This window comes from Doryrhamphus excisus, chromosome 9, assembly GCF_030265055.1.
Source record: "Doryrhamphus excisus isolate RoL2022-K1 chromosome 9, RoL_Dexc_1.0, whole genome shotgun sequence".
NCBI lineage: Eukaryota > Metazoa > Chordata > Actinopteri > Syngnathiformes > Syngnathidae > Doryrhamphus > Doryrhamphus excisus.
In genome coordinates this window covers 12,131,160-12,153,131 of record NC_080474.1, presented here as the reverse complement: position 1 = coordinate 12,153,131, position 21,972 = coordinate 12,131,160, and the positions used below count along the sequence as shown (strand labels likewise).

At 41.3% G+C, this 21,972-nt stretch overlaps 6 protein-coding genes across 6 annotated transcripts; 2 read left to right on the top strand and 4 right to left on the bottom strand.

The window, feature by feature from the left end:
• Positions 1 to 1,558: 1,558 nt before the first annotated feature.
• Positions 1,559 to 2,675, bottom strand: LOC131135631 (trace amine-associated receptor 13c-like). The gene is made up of 2 exons (XM_058081753.1): positions 2,503 to 2,675; positions 1,559 to 2,375 (listed from the first exon to the last, which is right to left on the bottom strand). The coding sequence occupies exons 1-2, from the start codon at positions 2,673 to 2,675 to the stop codon at positions 1,559 to 1,561; spliced, it is 990 nt and encodes a 329-aa protein (XP_057937736.1).
• Positions 2,676 to 5,788: 3,113 nt separating this feature from the next.
• Positions 5,789 to 6,877, top strand: LOC131135630 (trace amine-associated receptor 13c-like). Its single transcript, XM_058081752.1, has 2 exons — positions 5,789 to 5,961; positions 6,061 to 6,877. Exons 1-2 carry the CDS (start codon positions 5,789 to 5,791, stop codon positions 6,875 to 6,877), a joined length of 990 nt encoding a protein of 329 aa, XP_057937735.1.
• Positions 6,878 to 9,179: 2,302 nt separating this feature from the next.
• Positions 9,180 to 10,325, top strand: LOC131135998 (trace amine-associated receptor 13c-like). The gene is made up of 2 exons (XM_058082443.1): positions 9,180 to 9,358; positions 9,509 to 10,325. Exons 1-2 carry the CDS (start codon positions 9,180 to 9,182, stop codon positions 10,323 to 10,325), a joined length of 996 nt encoding a protein of 331 aa, XP_057938426.1.
• Positions 10,326 to 12,466: 2,141 nt separating this feature from the next.
• On the bottom strand, positions 12,467 to 13,641 carry LOC131135937 (trace amine-associated receptor 13c-like). Its single transcript, XM_058082360.1, has 2 exons — positions 13,469 to 13,641; positions 12,467 to 13,277 (listed from the first exon to the last, which is right to left on the bottom strand). The coding sequence occupies exons 1-2, from the start codon at positions 13,639 to 13,641 to the stop codon at positions 12,467 to 12,469; spliced, it is 984 nt and encodes a 327-aa protein (XP_057938343.1).
• Positions 13,642 to 15,839: 2,198 nt separating this feature from the next.
• LOC131135992 (trace amine-associated receptor 13c-like) lies at positions 15,840 to 17,000 on the bottom strand. Its single transcript, XM_058082434.1, has 2 exons — positions 16,828 to 17,000; positions 15,840 to 16,656 (listed from the first exon to the last, which is right to left on the bottom strand). The coding sequence occupies exons 1-2, from the start codon at positions 16,998 to 17,000 to the stop codon at positions 15,840 to 15,842; spliced, it is 990 nt and encodes a 329-aa protein (XP_057938417.1).
• A 2,756-nt stretch (positions 17,001 to 19,756) lies between these two features.
• LOC131135963 (trace amine-associated receptor 13c-like) lies at positions 19,757 to 20,900 on the bottom strand. The gene is made up of 2 exons (XM_058082399.1): positions 20,725 to 20,900; positions 19,757 to 20,573 (listed from the first exon to the last, which is right to left on the bottom strand). Exons 1-2 carry the CDS (start codon positions 20,898 to 20,900, stop codon positions 19,757 to 19,759), a joined length of 993 nt encoding a protein of 330 aa, XP_057938382.1.
• Between the last annotated feature and the right edge of the window lie 1,072 nt (positions 20,901 to 21,972).

Here is a 21,972-nt window from a genome sequence, read left to right as displayed (position 1 = left end):
ACAAAACATTCATTCATTCATTTCCTACCGCTTGTCCTGTGCTGGAGCCTATCCCACCTGTCTTCAGGCAAGATGCGAGGTACACCCCGGACTGGTTGCCAGCCAATCACAGGGCACATATAGACAAACAACCATTCACACTCACATTCATACCTATGGACAAGCAATTAACAAGTCAGCAATTAACCTAGCATGATTTTGGAATGTGAGTAACCGGAGTACCCGGAATATGCAAACTCCACACAGAGATGTCTGAAGGTGGAATTGAACTCAGGTCTCCTAGCTGTGTGGCCTGTGCGCTAACCACTCGCCCACCGTGCAGCCGCCATAACAAAACATCACATTATAAATCATGAACATTGCACGTTCCACGCTGGAATATGATTTGATGACATGTTTATTAAAAGGGAAAATGCACATGACATTCAATGTGATCTACATACTCAAACTATACATTTTAACCTGTCCTGTCCAGCCAGTAATGCAAGTATTATTGGTGATCTGGATGCTCTTCCATACTAAACAGATTTGCTCTGCCAGGAGAAAATGCAAGATCCATAGTTATATTTAACTTTTAAAGTTTAAATTCTTAAGTTTTATTATGATGCATGTATGAAGTGGCTGGACCGGAGATGGAGTGGAAGGAGATAAAATGAGACATGGGACGGGACGACAAGACAGAGAGAGACAACAACAGCAGCAGGACTATATCAGAAAATAAACATAGCGTCCACAAATGGTTAAAAAGTTTAATCAGATTGATCACAGTTTTAACTAATTAATCATGATTAATCATCATTAGTAACTATGTCTGAAATATGCCATTGTTATTGAATTTAATGAGGAGAAAGATAATTGGCAGGACAGGATGATACTGTATATATATTTGTATGTATGAACAGCTTCGGATGAACTGAATATTCACTTTTGACATTAGTATTTCAAAAGGTTGTCTGATGAAGGTCAAACGGATCGAAACCTTATCTGAATAAACTGATGAATGAAAGCGACACAGTGTGCGGGAACCCTCTTTTGAACAAAAAGTTGAAGCTTGAAAATGGATAGAGATAAAGGCATACTATATATGAGAAAAAAAAATCATGAGTATGACTCAAAGTTTGTGATGGGAGTAAATTCACGTGTCTAATTTGCATATTATGACATCACCAGAGTCAGACATGGTCAGATCCCTGTCTCCCTGATACCAACAAGCTCATCAAAATATCTGATCCACTTATCATACCCTTCCTCACCTCTCATGCAAACATGGCCATCATCAGCCGGTGTTGGAATTGTACTGCTGTGTGTGTTCAGGTCAGAATGAAGACTCGGACCTGTGTGGTGCTTGCCTTGGTGCACATGCGTTAATGACACTAAAATATTAAATTAATGAAATAATTTAGTTCCAGCAATAACAAAACAATATCAACAATAATAATGATAATACTGTATTGACATAGTAATACTTATTAGTGTCAAAACTAATACAAATGATAACCAGACTGCTGAATGACACCAAACAACAAAGATCCTGAAAAGAAACGTCCCACCTTTTATTCTACAGCACATTGTGCGTGCTGGAGCCAGGCTGCAGTATATGCAATGTGACAATGTGTCTAACAGCTCTTCTAAACCACGGATAAAACAAGGCATATAGCAATGGGTTTAAACAGGAGTTGAAGGAAAATAAATAAACAACATAATCAGCAAATGAAGAGACTGTTTTGTTATCACCTGCCAGAATGACAATGTAATATGGACAGAAACACATAAGGAAGACAAGAACAAGAACACCAAGAGTCCTGGCTGCCTTCAACTCTGATTTCTTTGCTCTTCCAACGACTGAATGTTGTAGTTTGATTGACGTAACATGAGAGCGCATGGCTCGGGCCTGAGACACAGCAACCACAAACACTCTCATGTACAGAGTGATGATGATGCTGAGAGGAAGGAGGAAGGTCGTAACAAGGTCAAGAATCCCTCCTTCAAAGTCCATACCAACAACACACTCTCCATGGCATGATGTATACTTGCCAGGATGAGCTAGCTGATCCTTCAAAATGATGCTACACAGGAAGAGAGCCAAGATCCAACAGAGACAAACCCAAAGTTGAACTCTTTTCACAGTAACTTTGGTTTTATAATGCAGGGGATCACAAATAGCAACATAACGGTCAGCTGATATCAGCACCATGTTAACAACTGAGACAAATGTGACTAAAAAGGACATGTACTTATAAAAGAAGCACAGGAAATCACCAATAGTCCAGCAGGATGCTCTCGAGTAGATCTCACCAGGCCACACCAGGAGGCCCACCAGAAAGTCAGTTACAGCGAGCGAGAGGAGGAGGAGGTTGGTGGGAGTGTGGAGCTGCCTGGAAACAAAGAAGAGGTCAAGAAGACAACAAATGTCCTTGGTGGACGAAAGAGTTTGAACTGGAAAGACACTGAAAAAGACACATTGACAAATATGTTGGACAATTCCATAATATAAATATATGCCTGAAGTGGGAGATTGAGATGATGACCAGCAGGTTGAGAACCACGGTGAAGATGCAGATGAAGGACAGCAGAACAGTCAAAAGAACACCTTCAGACCAATGAAATGTGGGCTTCCTGCAGGAGATGTTGATGAGTTGTGGAAAGCAGAACACTGATTGGTCCTCTGTTGCCATCATCAGGAAGAAGACCAGATGAGAAGCTGGAGCTCTGAAATGTTTTTGTGTCATCCTCTCTCTTATACATCTGATTCCTGTCACATGGATGTTTGTTCCTTTCCTCAGTGAGCCAACGTCATTGCGATCTCATTGGAGGACAAAACTGTCACTTCTCAAACTCCACCGAATTAATTGTAATACATGACACACCGTGTGTTTTGGTGGGGTGGTGGTGATTGGGAGGGGGGGGTGGTCAGTGACAACTCTCACATCGTGGACCTGACAGAACTTGCTCTCCTTGGTTGAAGTCAATCACCTTTACTTTCAGCTAAAAAAGCATCGTAACGCCGCTCCGAATTTCTGCATAGCACGCATTAAAAGAAAAAGAGATAAAGTATTTTTTTCATTTTGCAAACTGTGTCATCCTCACTGTGTAATCCTCAACACGGTGTGTCTGTGCCTTGCAAGCCATTGATGTCCAAAGTGTGGCCTGCGTGCCAATTATGGACTGCATTTTTCATGAGCCTGTGAACACAACATTGTAGAAAAAGTTAAAAAAAAAATTAAAGTTATAGAAGAGTTGATACTCAAAATAAATAAGTCTGACAGATCACGTCCACATACGTTATACAAAGTACACATATAGCTGAATAATAAACAATAAATACAGCAACTTCTTCCATGCTTATTTCAGATTTTATATAGTGTACCATTTACGGTTAACCACACCTACTTCCGGTTCTCCTGACTGTGTGGCCTATGTGCTAACCACTCTTCCACTTTGCTGGCTATTAAAATAATGGTGGTAATGGTAATGGTCATTGGCCTACTTTTTTGTGAATAAAAGCGGACACATGGACATTCTAAAGCAGTGGTGGGCAAACTCTGACCTGGGGGCCACATCCGGCCCGCCAAGTGTTTGCATACTGGCCTGCTAGTATTTAATATTAACATGAACATACAAGTTGGCAAGATGACTTGCAAGTAGTCAGAATCAATCTCAGACAAAGTTTTGATGGTTTAAGTAGCTTTTTACAAGCAGCAATCCAGTTATTTGATGTGCGGTATGATGTTTTACATGCATCTGAAAAAAACAACACAAGCACATATAGCACAGATTACATCATTATATTTGTTCATACAAATATACATGTACATTGTATAATATACATGTATTGTACCGGGCATTAACGTGAACAAATAAACTGAAAAAACAAGGGTGGTCTAATATATTCATTCATTCATTCATTTTCTACCACTTACGAGGCTTGCAGGGGTGCTGGAGCCTATCCCAGCTGTCTTTGGGCAAGAGGCGGGGTACACCCTGGACTGGTCGCCAGCCAATGACAGGGCACATATAGACAAACAACCACTCACACCACGTGGTCTAATAAATATATTTTAAAAATGTTTTAAGACAACTAGACTGCCTCTAATTTAACCTTTCATATGGGTAGATGTACATGGGCAGCTTTTCACTGGGCAGCTCATTTAGACAACGTACAATAACAAATAACAAAGAGAAACATGTCTGTTGGGAGACACGCTGATTATCTCCCGTGTTGTTGTCTTCACACCTCTGATTGCAGACTGGTGTCACTATCTTACTCCATCACATGCAGGTGTGACGCAGTGCCCAAAGACAGCATCGGTGTGCTGTCATTATGCTACAAAACATGACTGACACACTGGGGGAAATGTCCTTGAGGGCGTAGCACACATTAACTCATGCACACATAAACAACATACTGTATATTTTATAGAAAGGCAGCTATTTGTTACAAATCTATCAACTGAATGGACGATAATATTGGAAAGACGAAAAAGAACTACGTCCCATGCAGTACATAAGTCCACGTGTCATAGCATTTTAATGAATAAAAATGAAAATTAATAAAATCAAGCTTTTAGAAAGACAAGCCTAAGCATTACTTAGTAAATGTGAATGAATACAAAGTACAGTATTATGATGGCTTAGCCGCTTGCTTATTTATTTTCTACCGCTTATCCTCACGAGGGTTGCGGGGGGTGCTGGAGCCTATCCCAGCTGTCTTTGGGCAAGAGGCGGTCGCCAGCCAATCACAGGGCACATATAGACAAACAACCATTCACACTCACATTCATACCTATGGACAATTTGGAGTCGCCAATTAACCTAGCATGTTTTTGGAATGTGGGAGGAAACCGGAGTACCCGGAGAAAACCCACGCATGCACGGAGAGAACATGTAAACTCCACACAGAGATGGCTGAGGGTGGAATTAAACTCTGGTCTCCTAGCTGTGAGGCCTGCTTGCTAACCACTCGGCGGCCATACAGCCTCCATTAAATGATGTTCATTAATTCCCATCAGGCTATTATCTTTATTCCGTAGCGTGTTTCTCGGCTCCAGTGTTGGATTTTTTTTTTTTGGCCAACCATTTTCCATATCAATGTAATCTGCCCAAGACCTTCAAATTCTGGACTGTGGGGTTTGTCACATACACACTATTAGCAATGTGGCTGTTCTGATTGGTTGATCAGAGCAAAGAAGAAAAGTTAGGCCCAGTCCGTGGTCGCAGATTTCTTTAATCATTTGATGGACACACAAAAAGGTCACATGATGATGACACAGATGATGTCGTGCAGATGTCCTCTTCAGGCTGTGTCTTTCAGTGTTTACTGGCCAGTTTGTGAAACGTCTGGCATTAGACTCAGGACCTCCAAATCTGAGGCCATGGTTGTCACTCGGAAAAGGGAGTCTTACCCCAGGTGGAGGAGTTTAAGTATCTTGAGGTCTTGTTCACGGGTGAGGAAGGGTCGGAGCGTGAGATGGACAGGTTGATTGATGTGGTGTCTGTAGTCATGCAGTTGCTGTACTGGATGTGTTTGAAGAAAGAGTTGTATTTTTTTTGATAGGGTCAACACACCACACCAACAACAGCAATTTAATATTCATAAGTGTTGATAGGCTACAATGTTAATGACATCATTTTTAAACTTTGAAAAACTTTGACCCAATAAGGTTTGCTTAGGGGAGGAACGAGGGGATGGATGAAGACTCTTCAAGACATATACATAAGATGTATGAGAGAGAAGTTTAGATGGGAAGCTGTCACAGCTCTATCTTCTCATCTCGTCTTCTTCTTGAGGATGGAGACAGAGGACCAATCAGAGTTCTGCTTTCCCCAACTGATCAACATCTCCTGCAAGAAGCCCATAACTCATTGGTCTGAAGATGTTCTTTGGACTGTTCTGCTGTCCATTATCTGCATCTTCACTGTGATTCTCAACCTGCTGGTCATCATCTCAATCTCCCACTTCAGGCATATATCTTTTTTGTGACATTGTCCTTCGTAGTCGTCAGTGTCTTTTCACCAAACTGAGGGCATAAGTTGTCTCTTTTGTTTCTTCTTTGTCTCCAGGCAGCTCCACACTCCCACAAACCTCCTTCTCTTATCTCTTGCTGTCTCTGATTTTCTGGTGGGCCTCCTGGTGTGGCCTGGTGAGATCTACTTGAGAACATCCTGCTGGGCGCTTGGTGATGTGCTGTGCTTCTTACTTAACTATGTGTCTTTTTTAATCACATTTGTCTCATTAGAAAACATGGCGCTGATATCAGCTGACCGTTATGTTGCTATTTGTGATCCTCTGCATTATAACACCAAAATTACTGTGAAAAAAGTTCAACTTTGGGTTTGTCTTTGTTGGATCTTTGCTTCATTCTACAGCAGCGTAATAATGAAAGATGACCTGGCCCATCCTGGAGGATATATTTCCTGCTATGGAGAATGTGTCATTGGTACTGACTATTACACAAGAGTTGTTGACCTCGTTGTGACCTTCCTCCTTCCTCTCAGCATCATCATTACTCTCTACATGAGAGTGTTTGTGGTTGCTGTGTCTCAGGGCCGAGCCATGCGTTCTCATGTTACGTCAATCAAACTACAACATTCAGTCGCTGGAAGAGCAAAGAAATCAGAGTTGAAGGCAGCCAGGACTCTTGGTGTTCTTATTTTGGTTTTCCTTGTGTGTTTCTGTCCATTTTATATAGTCAATCTCACAGGTGACGGCAAAATTATCTCTTCAACTGCTAGATATGTTCTTTATTTATTTGGTTTAAACTCCTGTTTGAACCCGTTAATCTATGCCTTGTTTTATCCGTGGTTTAGAAGAGCTATAAGACACATTGTCACTCTGAGCATACTGCAGCCTGGCTCCTGTCTGACCAACATTATTTAGAGTAGAGGATTTAAAACAAGCTTCTTCTTCTGTATGGATCTTGAAACTGACATTTCTATTCACATGAGTGTGGAGGTTACGCATCTTTGTTAACTGTTACCCAGACTGGACATGTATGTTAGTAAAACCTGACAATAAAGTGTGCCAAGATGTGGAATGAAGCTATGATTGTGATTTTAAAGGGGAACTGCACTTTTGCCTATCATTAACAATCCTTATATGAATCATGAACACATATTTCTGCTATTGGACTTCTGTGCATCAGAGATTGTCCATAACGAACACCATGTGGGTCCAATGATGGGGAAACTGCCAGGCCCAAGCGTGTTGTTCGGGTGTGCCGAGTCCCCCGTCAGAGGTGTTAGTCTGATGGAACCTTGGCTGCCTACGGTCTCTCCAACGCACTGAGTGAAGTGTCTTGGAAGCCAGGATCGAACCGCCAACCTTCCAGTTTCTGGACGACTTGCTCTACCTCCTGAAGCACTGCCGCTACAACTGGTTAACTAAGGCAAAAACACAGATGCCATGAATGGAATGCTTCTGTGGTATGACGAGGGAGCTGCGGGGAATAATGTAGCTAATGATGCTAACAACGCCACCTAGGATAGACACAAGGCAGACACAAGTTCTTTTAATCACATTTATACGTATATATGGGGCAGAGGCAAAAGTTACAATATAAAAATGTACAATTTATTGTTTTCAAAAAACATTCATTCATTTTCTACCGCTTATCTTCACAAGGGTCACATGGGGAGAACATGCAAACTCCACACAGAGATGGCTGAGGGTGGAATTGAACTCGCCTAGCTGTGAGGCCTGCATGTTAACCACTCTTCTACCGTGCAGCCCTTCTTCTTTTCAAATTTTCTAAAAACAATGTTCTTAAAATACGAGCATGAGGGAACAAACAAAATTCATTCATTCATTCATTTTCTACTGCTTATCCTCACAAGGGTCGCTGGGGTTGCTGGAGCCTATCCCAGCTGTCTTTGGGCAAGAGATGGGGTACACCCTGGACTGGTCGCCAGCCAATCACAGGGCACATATGTATAGACAAACAACCATTCACACTCACATTCATACCTATGGACAATTTGGAGTCGCCAATTAACCTAGCATGTTTTTGGAATGTGGGAGGAAACCGGAGTACCCGGATAACCCTGGTCTCCTAGCTGTGAAGTCTGCGCGCTAACCACTCAACCGTCGTGCAGCCAAACATTCAAAAAATTCAAAAACAATTAAATAAATCAAACACCAATATTTACAGTTAATACTGTTAATTTACAGTAAAGGGCTGCACGGCGGTCGAGTGGTTAGAGCGCCGACCTCACAGTTAGGAGACTCGGGTTCAATTCCACCCTTGGCCATCTCTGTGTGGAGTTTGCATGTTCTCCCCATGCATGCGTGGGTTTTCCTCCCACATTCCAAAAACATGCTAGTTTAATTGGTGACTCCAAATTGTCCATAGGTATGAATGTGAGTGTGAATGGTTGTTTGTCTATATGTGCCCTGTGATTGGCTGGCGACCAGTCCAGGGTGTACCCCGCCTCTTGCCTGAAGACAGCTGGGATAGGCTCCAGCACCCCCGCGACCCTCGTGAGGAAAAGAGGTAGAAAATGAATGAATGAATGAATTTACAGTAAAAAGGCATCCAAGCCAGCAGTTTGGAAACCGTCTGGAATTGAGGTGCCCAGGCAATGCTGGACGAGACAGCTTGGTCCTTGGTGGAAATATAACTCAGTTAAGGGGTCAATAATTATAATTTGAGAGAGGCAATAACGACGACTTACCAGAAAGGAGACGCACCGGCCTCAAGACTCCAAGACTCCGAGACCCTAGAACAAGGGGTGCTGCATTAAAACAGTTGAGCACAGCAAATGAGTCAAATGCTTGGGGTGTGTGTTAGCTGGAAGGTGCTATACAGCCGTTCAAAACAACTGTGTTTTTTTCGTTTGTTTGTTTGTTTTTACTTTCATGACATGCACAAACAGCACTAGTGGTTGGCGCTAGAGTCATTATTCATGATTCATAACCTAACCACCTGAAAGGCCACCACAAAATGTGTAGTTTAACTGTATTGGAGGAGGTTCGAAACCATCAACACACCACATCACTAATAGCGATGTTTAATATTCATAAAAACTGTTGATAGGCTACAATATTCATCATGACATCATAGCTTTTTCATCTTTGAGAAACTTTGGGAGGCGGTACAAGGCTCTTGAGGACATATATAAGATGTATAAGAGAAAAGTTGACACCGAAAGTTGCCAGAGCTCCAGCTTCTCATCTCTCCTTCATGAGGATGGAGACAGAGGACCAATCGGAGCTCTGCTTTCCACAACTCATCAACATCTCCTGCATAAAGCCCACGCCTCATCTGCCTGAAAATGTTTTTTGGACTGTTCTGCTGTCCATCCTCTGCATCTTCACGGTGGTTCTCAACCTGCTGGTCATCATCTCAATCTCCCATTTCAGGCATATATTTCTATTCTGGAATTGTCCAACATATTTGTCAATGTGTTCTTACTCTAAGTACTTCACAGTGTTTGTCAACTGTTGTGTTGTTGTTCACATTTTTTAATCCACCAAGGACATTTGTTGTCTTCTTTATTTCTTTGTTTCCAGGCAGCTCCACACTCCCACCAACCTGCTCCTCTTCTCTCTGGCTGTCACTGACTTTCTGGTGGGCCTCCTGGTGTGGCCTGGTGAGATGTACATGAAAACATCCTGCTGGACTCTTGGTGATGTGCTGTGCTTCTTACATAACTTTGTGTCCTTTTTAATCACATTTGTCTCAGTAGGAAACATGATACTGATATCAGCTGACCGTTATGTTGCTATTTGTGATCCCTTGCATTATAACACCAAAATTACTGTGAAAAAAGTTCAACTTTGTGTTTGTCTTTGTTGGTTCTTGGCTCCCTTCCTGTGTAGCATCATTTTGAAGGATCAACTGATTCATCCGGAAAAGTATAGTTTCTGCTACGGAGAGTGTGTCGTTGGTGTGGACTTTGAAGGAGGGATTGTTGACCTTGTTGTGGTTTTCATCCTTCCTTTTATCATCATCATCACTCTGTACATGAGAGTGTTTGTGGTTGCTGTGTCTCAGGCCCGAGCCATGCGTTCTCATGTTGCGTCAATCAAACTACAACATTCAGTCACTGGAAGAGCAAAGAAATCAGAGTTGAAGGCAGCCAGGACTCTTGGTGTTCTTGTTCTTGTCTTCCTCATGTGTTTCTGTCCATATTACATTGTCATTCTGACAGGTGATCACAATATAATCTCTTCATTTGCTAAATATTTTCTTTATTTATTTGGTTTAAACTCCTGTTTAAACCCTTTGCTCTATGCCTTGTTTTATCCGTGGTTTAGAAAAGCTATTAGACAGGTTGTCACTCTGAACATACTGCAGCCTGGCTCCAGTGAGACCAACATTATTTAGAATAAATAAACTTGCTTTTCCATATGAAACTTGGAAATGAAAGTCACAGGATGTTGATATGTAACAGCAGGTTTTACTGACTGTTATTTTTAATTACTGACATTTCTATTGCAGGTTATTGTGCATGTTATGCCATGAAATCGTGATATTTGAGTTTGTCTAGCCATACACTCTCATGTTACATCACTCAAACTGCAACATTCAGTCACTGGAAGAGAAAAGAAATCAGAGAAGTGTTCCTGTACTTGTTTTCCTCATGTATTTTTGTCCATATTACATTGTCAGACTTGCTGACAACAAAATTATCGCTTCGATTTTCTTTTTTATTTATTTGGTTTGAACTCCTTTTTAAACCTGTTGTTTTATGCATTGTTTTATCCTTGGTTTTAGACATATTGTCACTCATACTGCAGCCTGGCTCATACGAGAGACAAACGTTTAGAGTAGAAGCATTAAAACAAGCTTTTTTTTCTGTGTGAAACTTCTAAATGAAAGAAACTGGATGTAGATATGTAACAGGTCGTTGTACTGACTGTTATGTCAAGTGATAACATATGCCTTTTTTTCAAACCTGACAATAAAATGTGTAAACATATGAAATCAAGATCTGAGTTTGTCTTTTAGAACTTAATCCTCATGTATCCTGAAAATATACACTACTTTTTAAACGAACAATATGATTGAAGACTTTATTTACACCATAAATGTCATTATATGGTTTTACATCACCTTATACTTCTATATGTGTTAAAAATAAAAACATATCAGGAAGGCAGGAAGTGAACTAATATAACAGTTACAGACTGTAAAAGTAATAGATGGAGGGGTAGGATTCAATAAGCTTTGCTTCTTCCTACTCCGTTTAGACATGCGGAACTCATTCATTCATTCATTTTCTAGCGCTTGTCCTCATGAGTGTTGCAGGGGTGCTGGAGCCTATCCCAGCTGTCTTCGGGTGAGAGGCGGGTAACACGCTGGACTGGTCGCCAGCCAATCACAAAGCACATATCGACAAACAACCATTCACACTCACATTCATACCGATGGACAATTTGGAGTCACCAATTAACCTAGCATGTTTTTGGAATGTGGGAGGAAACCGGAGTACCCACACATGCTCAGGGAGGACATGCAAACTCCACACAGAGATGGATGGACAGGGTGGAATTGAACTCGGGTCGCGGCCCTAGTGAGGATAAGCGGTAGAAAATGAATGAATGAATTGTTATTGTTAGCTTTATGCATTATTTTAGCTGTTTGAAAATTGACCAAATCAGTGATTTGCCAATTGCATATAGACAGACAATCATTCACACTAACAATTAAGCCTCAGCTTCATAAATTTAATTGCAAGCACCTGAAGACACATTTTATAATTTGTCACTTGCTGGCCCTGGCGGCACACCACATGTGTAAACAACACCCAAATCTAATATAGCAAAATTTTCAATCCAGTGAATGTTTGATACAACCAAAATATTGTTGAAAAAGACATGTTGTGACAACAACAATTCATCATTGCTGCTCTCTCAATCTCACTCTTGCTAGATTGTGTATGAATACATATAAACAGACCTTGATGTCCCCTGCATGTCTGCATCAAGTGATGCGATGGTCTTTTCTGTTTAAGGAGATGAGTGACTCCCTACTGTCATATGATCAGGGTTTTTTTGGCAGTCAAATCTATGTATCTATGTAATTTTGTGTCACACAGTATTACCATTTTGCTTTATGTTTCTTTTTGTGGAATAATATGAATATATTGCACTCTGTGAAAATGGTGGCTATTTCAACAATGATGAATGCTGGTTTTATTTTCTTCAAAATTACCATGGCACAGTATATCAATATTTTTTTCCACTAAAGGACCAAATTTGACTGATATGGCAGAAAACTTACATTATGTATAAGGGTTGAGTTAAAAAAGACAGATCACAGTAAAATATCTTCAGTCCACATTTATTTATTGTCAATTTTTATTAACATGTGTACAATATGTACAGAAGAGGACAGATGCACAACCTCAATGCTCCTAAAGTTCATGTAGATGTAATCATTGTTAAAACATTCTGCACAGTTTGCTGTCAACTGTATGAAACATGTCAGTTTAGGAAAAAAAAACACATTGTCCACTTTTTAGTTTACAGTATATTTTCCCCACTGGAGCCAGGCTGCAGTATGTGCAGAGTGACAACATGTCTAACAGCTTTTCTAAACCAGGGATAAAACAGAGCATAGAGCAAAGGATTTACACAGGAGTTGAAGTCAAACAAGTATTGAAAGTACTTTGCAGATGAAGTAAAGGTTGAACTTGCAAGAGAAACAATGTAAAATGGACAGAAACACATGAGAAAAACAAGAACAAGAACACCAAGAGTCCTGGCTGCCTTCAATTCTGATTTCTTTGCTCTTCCAGCGACTGAATGTTGTAGTTTGATTGACGTAACATGAGAACGCATGGCTCGGGCCTGAGACACAGCAACCACAAACACTCTCATGTAGAGAGTAATGATGATAGTAAGAGGAAGGATGAAAACCACAATAAGGTCAACAATCCCTCCTTCAAAGTCCACATTAATGACACACTCTCCATAGCAGGAACTACACTTTTCTGGATGAGCCAGTTGATCCTTCAAAATAATGCTACAGAGGAGGAGAGAAAAAACCCAACAAAGACAAACCCAAAGTTGAACTCTTTTCACAGTAACTTTGTTGTTATAATGCAGGGGATCACAAATAGCAACATAACGGTCAGCTGATATCAGCACCATGTTAATAACTGAGACAAATGTCACGATGAAGGACACGTAGCTATACGACAAGCACAGAACGTCACCAAGAGTCCAGCAGGATGTTCTCAAGTAGATCTCACCAGGCCACACCAGGAGGCCCACCAGAAAATCAGACACAGCGAGGGAGAGGAGGAGGAGGTTGGTGGGAGTGTGGAGCTGCCTGGAGACAAAGAGGAAATAAAGAAGACAACATATGTCCTCGGTGGATTATAGAAGTGTCCAAAAACAATCAATGTAGACATTAGGGTGAGGACACATTGATAAACATGTTGCACAAATCCAGAATATAAATATTGTGCAACTTGCTACATCAGGAAAATGTCGCTATGAACCTTGAAAAACAATATATGCCTGAAGTGGGAGATTGAGATGATGACCAGCAGGTTGAGAACCACAGTGAAGATGCAGATGAAGGACAGCAGAACAGTCAAAAGAACATCTTCAGGCTGATGAGACGTAGGCTTCCTGCAGGAGATGTTGATGAGTTGTGGAAAGCAGAACACTGATTGGTCCTCCGTCTCCATGATGTGGTAGAACACAAGATGAGAAGCCGAAGCTCTGACAGCTTTCCATCCAAACTTCTCTCTTGCACATCTCATTTATGTCTTCAAGAGCCTTCATCCATCCCCTTGTACCTCCCCCAAGCAAACCTTATTGGGTCAAACTTTTTCAACATTGATGAGGATGTGATGTCATGATGAACATCGTAGCCTAGCAATAGTTTTGCTATTCATAGTATGGAACGTTAATCGCCATCCAGAAAAAAATAATCAAACTCCTATTTCAAATTCTCGTTCATTCGTTCATTTTCTACCGCTTTTTCCTCACGAGGGTCGCGGGGGTGCTGGAGCCTATCCCAGCTGTCTTGGGGCGAGAGGCGGGGTACACCCTGGACCGGTCGCCAGCCAATCACAGGGTACATATAGATTTTAAATTCTTTTAATTGTAATTTTTTTCTCCTTCAGAACAGTTAGACCACAAATCGAAATCTCACTTTGTCGATTTGTCACACATAAGTCTGAACAACGGCACGGCGGTCTAGTGGTTAGCGCGCAGACCTCACAGCTAGGAGACTAGGGTTCAATTCCACCCTCGGCCATCTCTGTGTGGAGTTTGCATGTTCTCCCCGTGCATGCGTGGGTTTTCTCCGGGTACTCCGGTTTCCTCCCACATCCCAAAAACATGCTAGGTTAATTGGCGACTCCAAATTGTCCATAGGTGTGAGTGTGAATGGTTGTTTGTCTATATGTGCCCTGTGATTGGCTGGCGACCAGTCCAGGGTGTTACCCGCCTCTCACCCGAAGACAGCTGGGATAGGCTCCAGCACCCCTGCAACACTCGTGAGGAAAAAGCGGTAGAAAATGAATGAATGAATGAATTTTGTTTGTTCCCTCATGCTCGTATTTTAAAAACACTGTTTTTTAGAAAATTTGAAAAGAAGAAGGGCTGCACGGTAGAAGAGTGGTTAGCACGCAGGCCTCACAGCTAGGCGATCTGAGTTCAATTCCACCCTCAGCCATCTCTGTGTGGAGTTTGCATGTTCTTCCCATGTGACCCTTGTGAGGATAAGCGGTAAAAAATGAATGAATGTTTTTTGAAAACAATAAATTGTAAATAAATGAACACAAAAACAGTGGTCGACATGTTTTGTGACCTTGAAGTACTACAAACCAAAACTTTAAATCACACCTCTAACATCCCAATTAATAAGATATTGAGAACAAAATAAACATTCTCGTTCAGATTAGCATTGGCTATACATATTAGAACAAGATGTTGTTGCATTGGCTGGGAAAAAACAACAGTAGCTGAATAGGTGCAGTATAACAGTGAATGGTGCAAAACAATATATACCCTTATTATACATCAGGGCGACCATTCCAGGGTGTACCCCGCCTCCCACCCAAAGACAGCTGGGATAGGCTCCAGCACCCCCGCGACCCTCATGAGGAAAAAGCGGTAGAAAATCAATGAATTAGTTATACATCAGTGGTGTGCAGCAAGGGCTAACAAGGCCTTATCTGCTGGCCTTTTCTCCGGGTACTCCGGTTTCCTCCCACATTCCAAAAACATGCTAGGTTAATTGGTGACTGCAAATTGTCCATAGGTATGAATGTGAGTGTGAATGGTTGTTTGTCTATATGTGCCCTGTGATTGGCTGGCAACCAGTACAGGGTGTACCCTGCCTCTCGCCCGAAGGCAGCTGAGATAGGCTACAGGATAAGCAATGTAGAAATAATTGAATGTTTTACCCATTACCCCACAATTCAGAGACATGGTGGCAGGAAGATTCACTAAAGTCTTTTATTAACAAAAGATCAGCTCACACACAGTGAAAAAGTAAGAAAGTAGTCTAAGAGGCACAACTCGGGCTAGTATAAACTCACCACGGGAGGTAAAAATAGGAATGTGGCCGAGCAGGAGAATGACCAGGGAACATAGAAAACAGCCTTACAATGATGAGATGAATGCATGTAATACGGTCAAAAAGCAAAACAAAAGTCCGGGGCAAAAGACATCTTGACATCCATCTTTGCCTCTTGGGATCATCACCACATCTCAACGTGACAGAATGCTCCAAGCGCATGATGATCTTTCCGAGTCCAGTTACTGGTGACATTATAAAAGGTTATATGAGTCCAGTCGAGATGTTTTCATACTTCATTTATATATTTTAGTAAAACATCCATTGAAGATAACAGAAAAAAGCATTCCTTTTATTCTACAGTATGCTCTCCCCACAGGAGCCAGGCTGCAGTATGTTGAGAGTGACAATGTGTCGGACAGCTCTTCTAAACCAGGGATAAAACATGGCATATATTAACGGGTTTAAACAGGAGTTTAACTCATATAAATAAGGCACATATTTTGAAAATGAAGACATTATCTTGTTGTCATGTGCAAGAGAAACAATATAAAATGGACAGAGACACATGAAGAAAACAAGGACAAGGATACCGAGATTCCTGGCTGCTTTTAGCTCTGATTTCTTTGCTCTTCCAGCGACTGAATGTTGTAGTTTGATTGACGTAACATGAGAGCGCATGGCTCTGGCCTGAGACACAGCAACCACAAACACTCTCATGTAGAGAGTAATGATGATGGTAAGAGGAAGGATGAAAACCATAACAAGGTCAACAATCCCTCCTTCAAAGTTAAGCTTAATGACACACTCTCCGTAGCAGAAACTATACTTTTCAGGATTAGCCAGTTGATCCTTCAAAATGATGCTACAGAGGAGGAGAGAAAAAACCCAACAAAGACAAACCCAAAGTTGAACTCTTTTCACAGTAACTTTGGTTTTATAATGCAGGGGATCACAAATAGCAACATAACGGTCAGCTGATATCAGCACCATGTTTCCTACGGAGACAGACGTCAGTGTGATAGTCACGCAGACCCACAGACAACAAATAACATCACCAAGAGTCCAGCAGGATATTCTCATGTAGATCTCAACCGGTATCACCAGGAGGCCCACCAGAAAGTCAGAGACAGCGAGACAGAGGAGGAGGTGGTTGGTGGGAGTGTGGAGCTGCCTGGAGACAAAAAAGAAATAAAGAAGACAATGTATGCTCTCAGTGGACTCAAGAGGTGTAGAACACGTGTAAAAAAAACTGTTAACACATTGACATGTATGAAATATAAACATCATGCAGCATATGAATATCAGGAAAATGTCACAGTGAGCCCTGAAAAACAATATATGCCTGAAATGGGAGATTGAGATGATGACCAGCAGGTTGAGAACCACAGTGAAGATGCAGATGACGGACAGCAGAACAGTCAAAAAAACATCTTCAGACCAATGAGATGTGGGCTTCCTGCAGGAGATGTTAATGAGTTGTGGAAAGCAGAACTCTGATTGGTCCTCCGTCTCCATTATCTGGATATGAAGCTGGTGCTCCGACAGCTTTCCATCTAAACCTCTCTCTTATACATCTGATTTATCTTCAGGAGCCTTCATCCAACCTCTTGTACCTCCCCCAAGCAAACCTTATTGGTTGAAAGTTGAAAAAAGATGAAGCGTGACGTTGTGCTAACTACTGTAGTTATGGCCCTGGGGCCTCATTAATAAAACATTGCATAGAAATCATACTAAAAGTGTGCATACACCCAAAAGCTGAAAATGGCGTACACCAACAAATATTCAGATTTATAAAACTGTGCATACACAGACCTGCATGAAATTTTCCCTTAATAAATCACACTCCACCTACAAGTTTGCGCAACTAGATTCACCTCTCATCCCGCCATCCCGACAACAACCCACATTTGACCATGAATGGTCAATGCTAAGTACATCATGAATGCTGTGGCCCTATTTAATGACCCGCGATTGCATTTCGGTCGGTTCTTCTGAATCATGGCTGCTGAGAAGGCGAAGACGAAGAAGTGAACCTTCACCGAAACTGTGGTAGAAACCTTAGTTGGAGAGCTGTAGGCCCATAAAAACTTCATATTTGGAGGACATAGCAGTGGCATAACAAGACGAAGATGAGCTAGTCCGCTGTCAACAGCGTCAGTGCATTGGGATGATGCATCATGGTAGAACCTAAAAAATTGTGGCTGGGTGTCAAGGCACACATTTCCATTTTTTTCTGAGAATGTTTGTACATTTTTAGACAAATATTAATAATTTTATGAGGAAGTAATGTATGTGATTTCAAAGCACAACAAATAACGTCTCAGTAAGGCTGGGCTGATAAAGTATTGGCAGTAGGGCTGGTAAGGGTACTTGACCATTCGGGATACATGCCTCACAATAATGAGGTACATATATGATATGGTATACTGTATAATATATATGGTATGACAAAAATATATGGTGAAACAAACAAACAAAAAAATGAATAGTTTGTATTTTTCTACATTTAACTGGGATAGACTCCAGCTTACCCATAACCCTAATGAGGACAAGCGGTATAGAAAATGTATGGAATTTTTGCAGTGTACTTTAACCACAATACAAGTAGCAACGTTGCGAAAAGAATCAGATTGTTTTAGCGCAACATAAATGACAACAGGATTTCGGTTTAGATCTCTGACAAACATCCATCCATTTTCTGTACCGCTTTTCCTAACAAGGGTCATGGCCATGCTGGAGCCTATCCCAGCTGTCTTCGAGCGAGAGACGGGGTACACTCTGGACTGGTCGCCGTCTGAGAAGCAGTAAAGCTATTTTCTCATTCAGAAAAAGCAACATCTCGTGTCTCTCAAGTTGAACAGATCTATAAAGTAAAGCATAACAATAAATATTTAGAGTAGTACGGTAATAGGGATTTTTCACTGGAAAAAGAGTGATTAGATTGAACATCACAACGATGTGTACACTAAACACTAATGTATATAAACGCACGTCTCTTCATTGAACAACACAGCATTTAGCATTTGAATAGAAACATTGGCATTTCTCTTATTGGTTTTCTGCTAGAGCGTTGTGACGAATAAGGTGGCTGTGCATATTTGTCATGCCATCCTTCTTCAATACTGCAATAGCTTTGTCTCATCCACCCTATAAAGTCCACACTTTTGATTTTAATAATGCTAGCAGATCTTTCCATTTAACTTAACCTAGTAACCTAGCTCATATGAACTATTCATTTTTTAGTATGCAAAGAAAATAAAAATAAAAAATGTGTTCATGTTTCACATAAGGATTGTGAATGATGGGCATAATTCCCCCAAAAAGTAAACTTCCCCTTTAAAGAGGCAGTACAGTACAGTGCAGTCAAATGTGATCATTTTAGTGACAGCAAAGCATGCTGGAAAGTGCTGAATCTGCCCATTCCACAGCTGAAAATTATTCTGCGTTGCACTTCTCACGAATTGTGATATTTTTGTGTTGACATAAAGTACTCAAGCTTTTGCCTGGACATTGAGAGAATGTGGTCAGGTGGTTGATCAACAGTCGTTTCATCAAAATAAACAACCACACCAAAACCACAATAGTCGTACAGTATATCCGCTGACTTTCAAAAAATATAAATTTCAAGCAGGAAAGAATGGATACAAAAAATACACGTATCTCTCACTCAGATGTAAAAAAAAAAATGTCCACGTGGGTCGGGGGTGATGTTCAGATCAGCACACACCTTAAAGCCCCCTGTGACATTGAGTTTGACGCCTCTGCCATAAACCAATTTAATGGTTACATGGCACAGCCTGTACAATTACGTCTGAAAACAATACTATGATTAATTATTTGATTTATTCATGTGTGGACTATATGAATCACCAAACATCACACTGCACTATTCATCGCTGTGCAACATTATGTGACTATTTGCTGTTTGGTTGCTTTATATGCTGTTTTTTCATTGTTCTGCAATAATGATGATAATGTCTATTCTGAGTCTAACACCATAGTGTAGTGATAAATGACAAACCAGAGTTACAAATCCTCCATCTGAACGCTTCCAGACTTTATTGACATACAAATGAAACACACGTCCAGTCAGATCTATTACTGACAAAAGGAAAAAATATAAACAACGTTGATGAGCTGAATGTTCATATAAATGTTAATACATTAAATAATAGTCCAGCACAATAGCACAACTGGCTTTTATGCTCAGATGATCACAATTTTAGATCAAGTTAAAACAAGAAAGGCAAATAGAAAGACATTTAAGTCACCTACAGTATGTTGTTCCCAGAGGAGCCAGGCTGCAGTATGTGCAGAGTGAGTATGTATCTAACAGCTCTTCTAAACCAGGGATAAAACAGGGCATATATCAACGGGTTCAAACAAGAGTTAAGATAGTACACATTAAGCACATATGTTGCCAATAAGGCACTTAACACGCTATCACCTGTAAGAGTGACAATGTAATATGGACAGAAACACATAAGGAAGACAAGAACAAGAACACCAAGAGTCTTGGCTGCCTTCAACTCTGATTTCTTTGCTCTTCCAGCGACTGAATGTTGTAGTTTGATTGACGCAACATGAGAACGCATGGCTCGGGCCTGAGACACAGCAACCACAAACACTCTCAAGTACAGCGTGATGATGATGCTGAGAGGAAGGATGAAGCTCAAAACAAGGTCAACAACTCCTGCATAATAGTCAATAATAATGACACACTCTCCATGACATGATTTATACTTTCCAGGATGAGTCAAATCATCTTTTAAAATTGCACTGCTGTAAAGGATAGCAAAGAACCAACAGAGACAAACACAAAGTTGAACTTTTTTCACAGTGACTTTGGTTTTATAATGCAGAGGATCACAAATAGCAACATAACGGTCAGCTGATATCAGCACCATGTTTCCTACTGACACAGAGGTCACTATGAAGGATGAGAAATTATACAGAGAACAAAGACCATCACCAAGAGTCCAGCAGGATGTTCTCAAGTAGATCTCACCAGGCCACAAAAAGAAGCCCACCAGAAAGTCAGAGACAGCAAGAGAGAGGAGGAGGAGGTTGGTGGGAGTGTGAAGCCTCCTAGAGATAAAGAATAGGTAAAGACAAGCTCGACAAGATCTCGATAAGACAGTTAAACCTAAAGGTCAATACAAAAGACATAAACATACTGTACAAATATTACATAATAACATAGTATATCCGCGGAGCATTAAAAATAATGAATATGTGCCTGAAATGGGAGACTGAGATGATGACCAGCAGGTTGAGAACCACGGTGAAGATGCAGATGATGTACAGCAGAACAGTCAAAAGAACACCTTCAGACCAATGAGACGTGGGCTTCCTGCAGGAGGTGTTGCTGAGTTGTGGAAAGCAGAGCTCTGATTGGTCCTCCGTCTCCATCATCAGGAAGGAGAGATGAGAAGCTGGAGCTCTGACAGCTTTCTTCTTGAATGTCCTCTATTTATCTGCACTAATGACTTCATCCCTCCCTTTTTTGTCAGTGTCTCACTTCCTCATCTCTTTTCTTTTTTTCCTTATGTTTGCATCCCAGCTCTCTGGCAAGACTAAAACTTCCTCATAGCAGTGATGCCCATTGGCGACTTTGCTGCTAAAACTGGCGTGATTACAAACCCTCTTGGTGACATATTTTCTCAAAAGTGACTAGTGACAATATCTTCTGGCGTACAGTTTTCTGGTATTTGGGGTATTATAAGGGAAAGCACTTATTCTTCCACAGTTTCTGTTCTCACTGAGCAGCAGCAGGTGTTGCTATGAGGTCAGCCCAGTGCCAAAGCAATCCATAAGCTATGAGTGTACTGCCAACCTCCGGTGCACTTTAGTGTAGCACTTAGCATCCATGAATCACACATCGGCAAGGCGCGATGCAACCGGAGTGGATCTCGCCTTGTTTTACAGAACGGGATATAAAACGTACATATTTCTCAAGCGTCATTAAATTACCACTCATAGCACTCAAGCCTCATTCGGACTCTGTCACTTATCTGTCAGTGTGTCAGATCGTGTGATGGGAGAGCAGTGTGTGATCAATTAAACATGTAGTTCAATTTATTTGTAGTTCTAAATATCTAAACATCAACGCACAGGTTCAGATCGGGGAGGTCGTTCCTCCCAGTCATGCCCCTCCAGGTCACACTGTCATGGGCGTTGAAGTCTCCTGGTAGAATGACGAAGTCACCAGCTGTGATGAGCTGTGATGGACTCCAAGAAGGCCACGTACGTTGGCGCGTACGTACAAATGACATGACCCTTTCCCCAACTCGAAGGCATAGGCAAATAACCCTCCCGTTCACCGTGGATGGCACCAAGCCAGGGGGCTAGTAATAAGCCCACACTAGCTTGCTGCCTCTCCCCTGGAGCAACTCCAGAGTAGAACAAGGTCCAGCCCCTCCGGAGGAGTTTGATTCCAGAACCCAAACTGTGTGTCAACCTCTCGCACACGTTCAGGCTCTTTCCC

Coding starts and splice junctions, on each gene's coding strand:
- LOC131135937 (XM_058082360.1), bottom strand. CDS start 13,641: ATGGAGACGGAGGACCAATCAGTGTTCTGCTTTCCACAACTCATCAAC. Junction 13,278..13,468: donor ATCTCAATCTCCCACTTCAG/GCATATATTGTT, acceptor CTTTGTCTCCAG/GCAGCTCCACACTCCCACCA.
- LOC131135630 (XM_058081752.1), top strand. CDS start 5,789: ATGGAGACAGAGGACCAATCAGAGTTCTGCTTTCCCCAACTGATCAAC. Junction 5,962..6,060: donor ATCTCAATCTCCCACTTCAG/GCATATATCTTT, acceptor CTTTGTCTCCAG/GCAGCTCCACACTCCCACAA.
- LOC131135992 (XM_058082434.1), bottom strand. CDS start 17,000: ATGGAGACGGAGGACCAATCAGAGTTCTGCTTTCCACAACTCATTAAC. Junction 16,657..16,827: donor ATCTCAATCTCCCATTTCAG/GCATATATTGTT, acceptor TTTTGTCTCCAG/GCAGCTCCACACTCCCACCA.
- LOC131135998 (XM_058082443.1), top strand. CDS start 9,180: ATGAGGATGGAGACAGAGGACCAATCGGAGCTCTGCTTTCCACAACTC. Junction 9,359..9,508: donor ATCTCAATCTCCCATTTCAG/GCATATATTTCT, acceptor CTTTGTTTCCAG/GCAGCTCCACACTCCCACCA.
- LOC131135631 (XM_058081753.1), bottom strand. CDS start 2,675: ATGGCAACAGAGGACCAATCAGTGTTCTGCTTTCCACAACTCATCAAC. Junction 2,376..2,502: donor ATCTCAATCTCCCACTTCAG/GCATATATTTAT, acceptor CTTTGTTTCCAG/GCAGCTCCACACTCCCACCA.
- LOC131135963 (XM_058082399.1), bottom strand. CDS start 20,900: ATGATGGAGACGGAGGACCAATCAGAGCTCTGCTTTCCACAACTCAGC. Junction 20,574..20,724: donor ATCTCAGTCTCCCATTTCAG/GCACATATTCAT, acceptor CTTTATCTCTAG/GAGGCTTCACACTCCCACCA.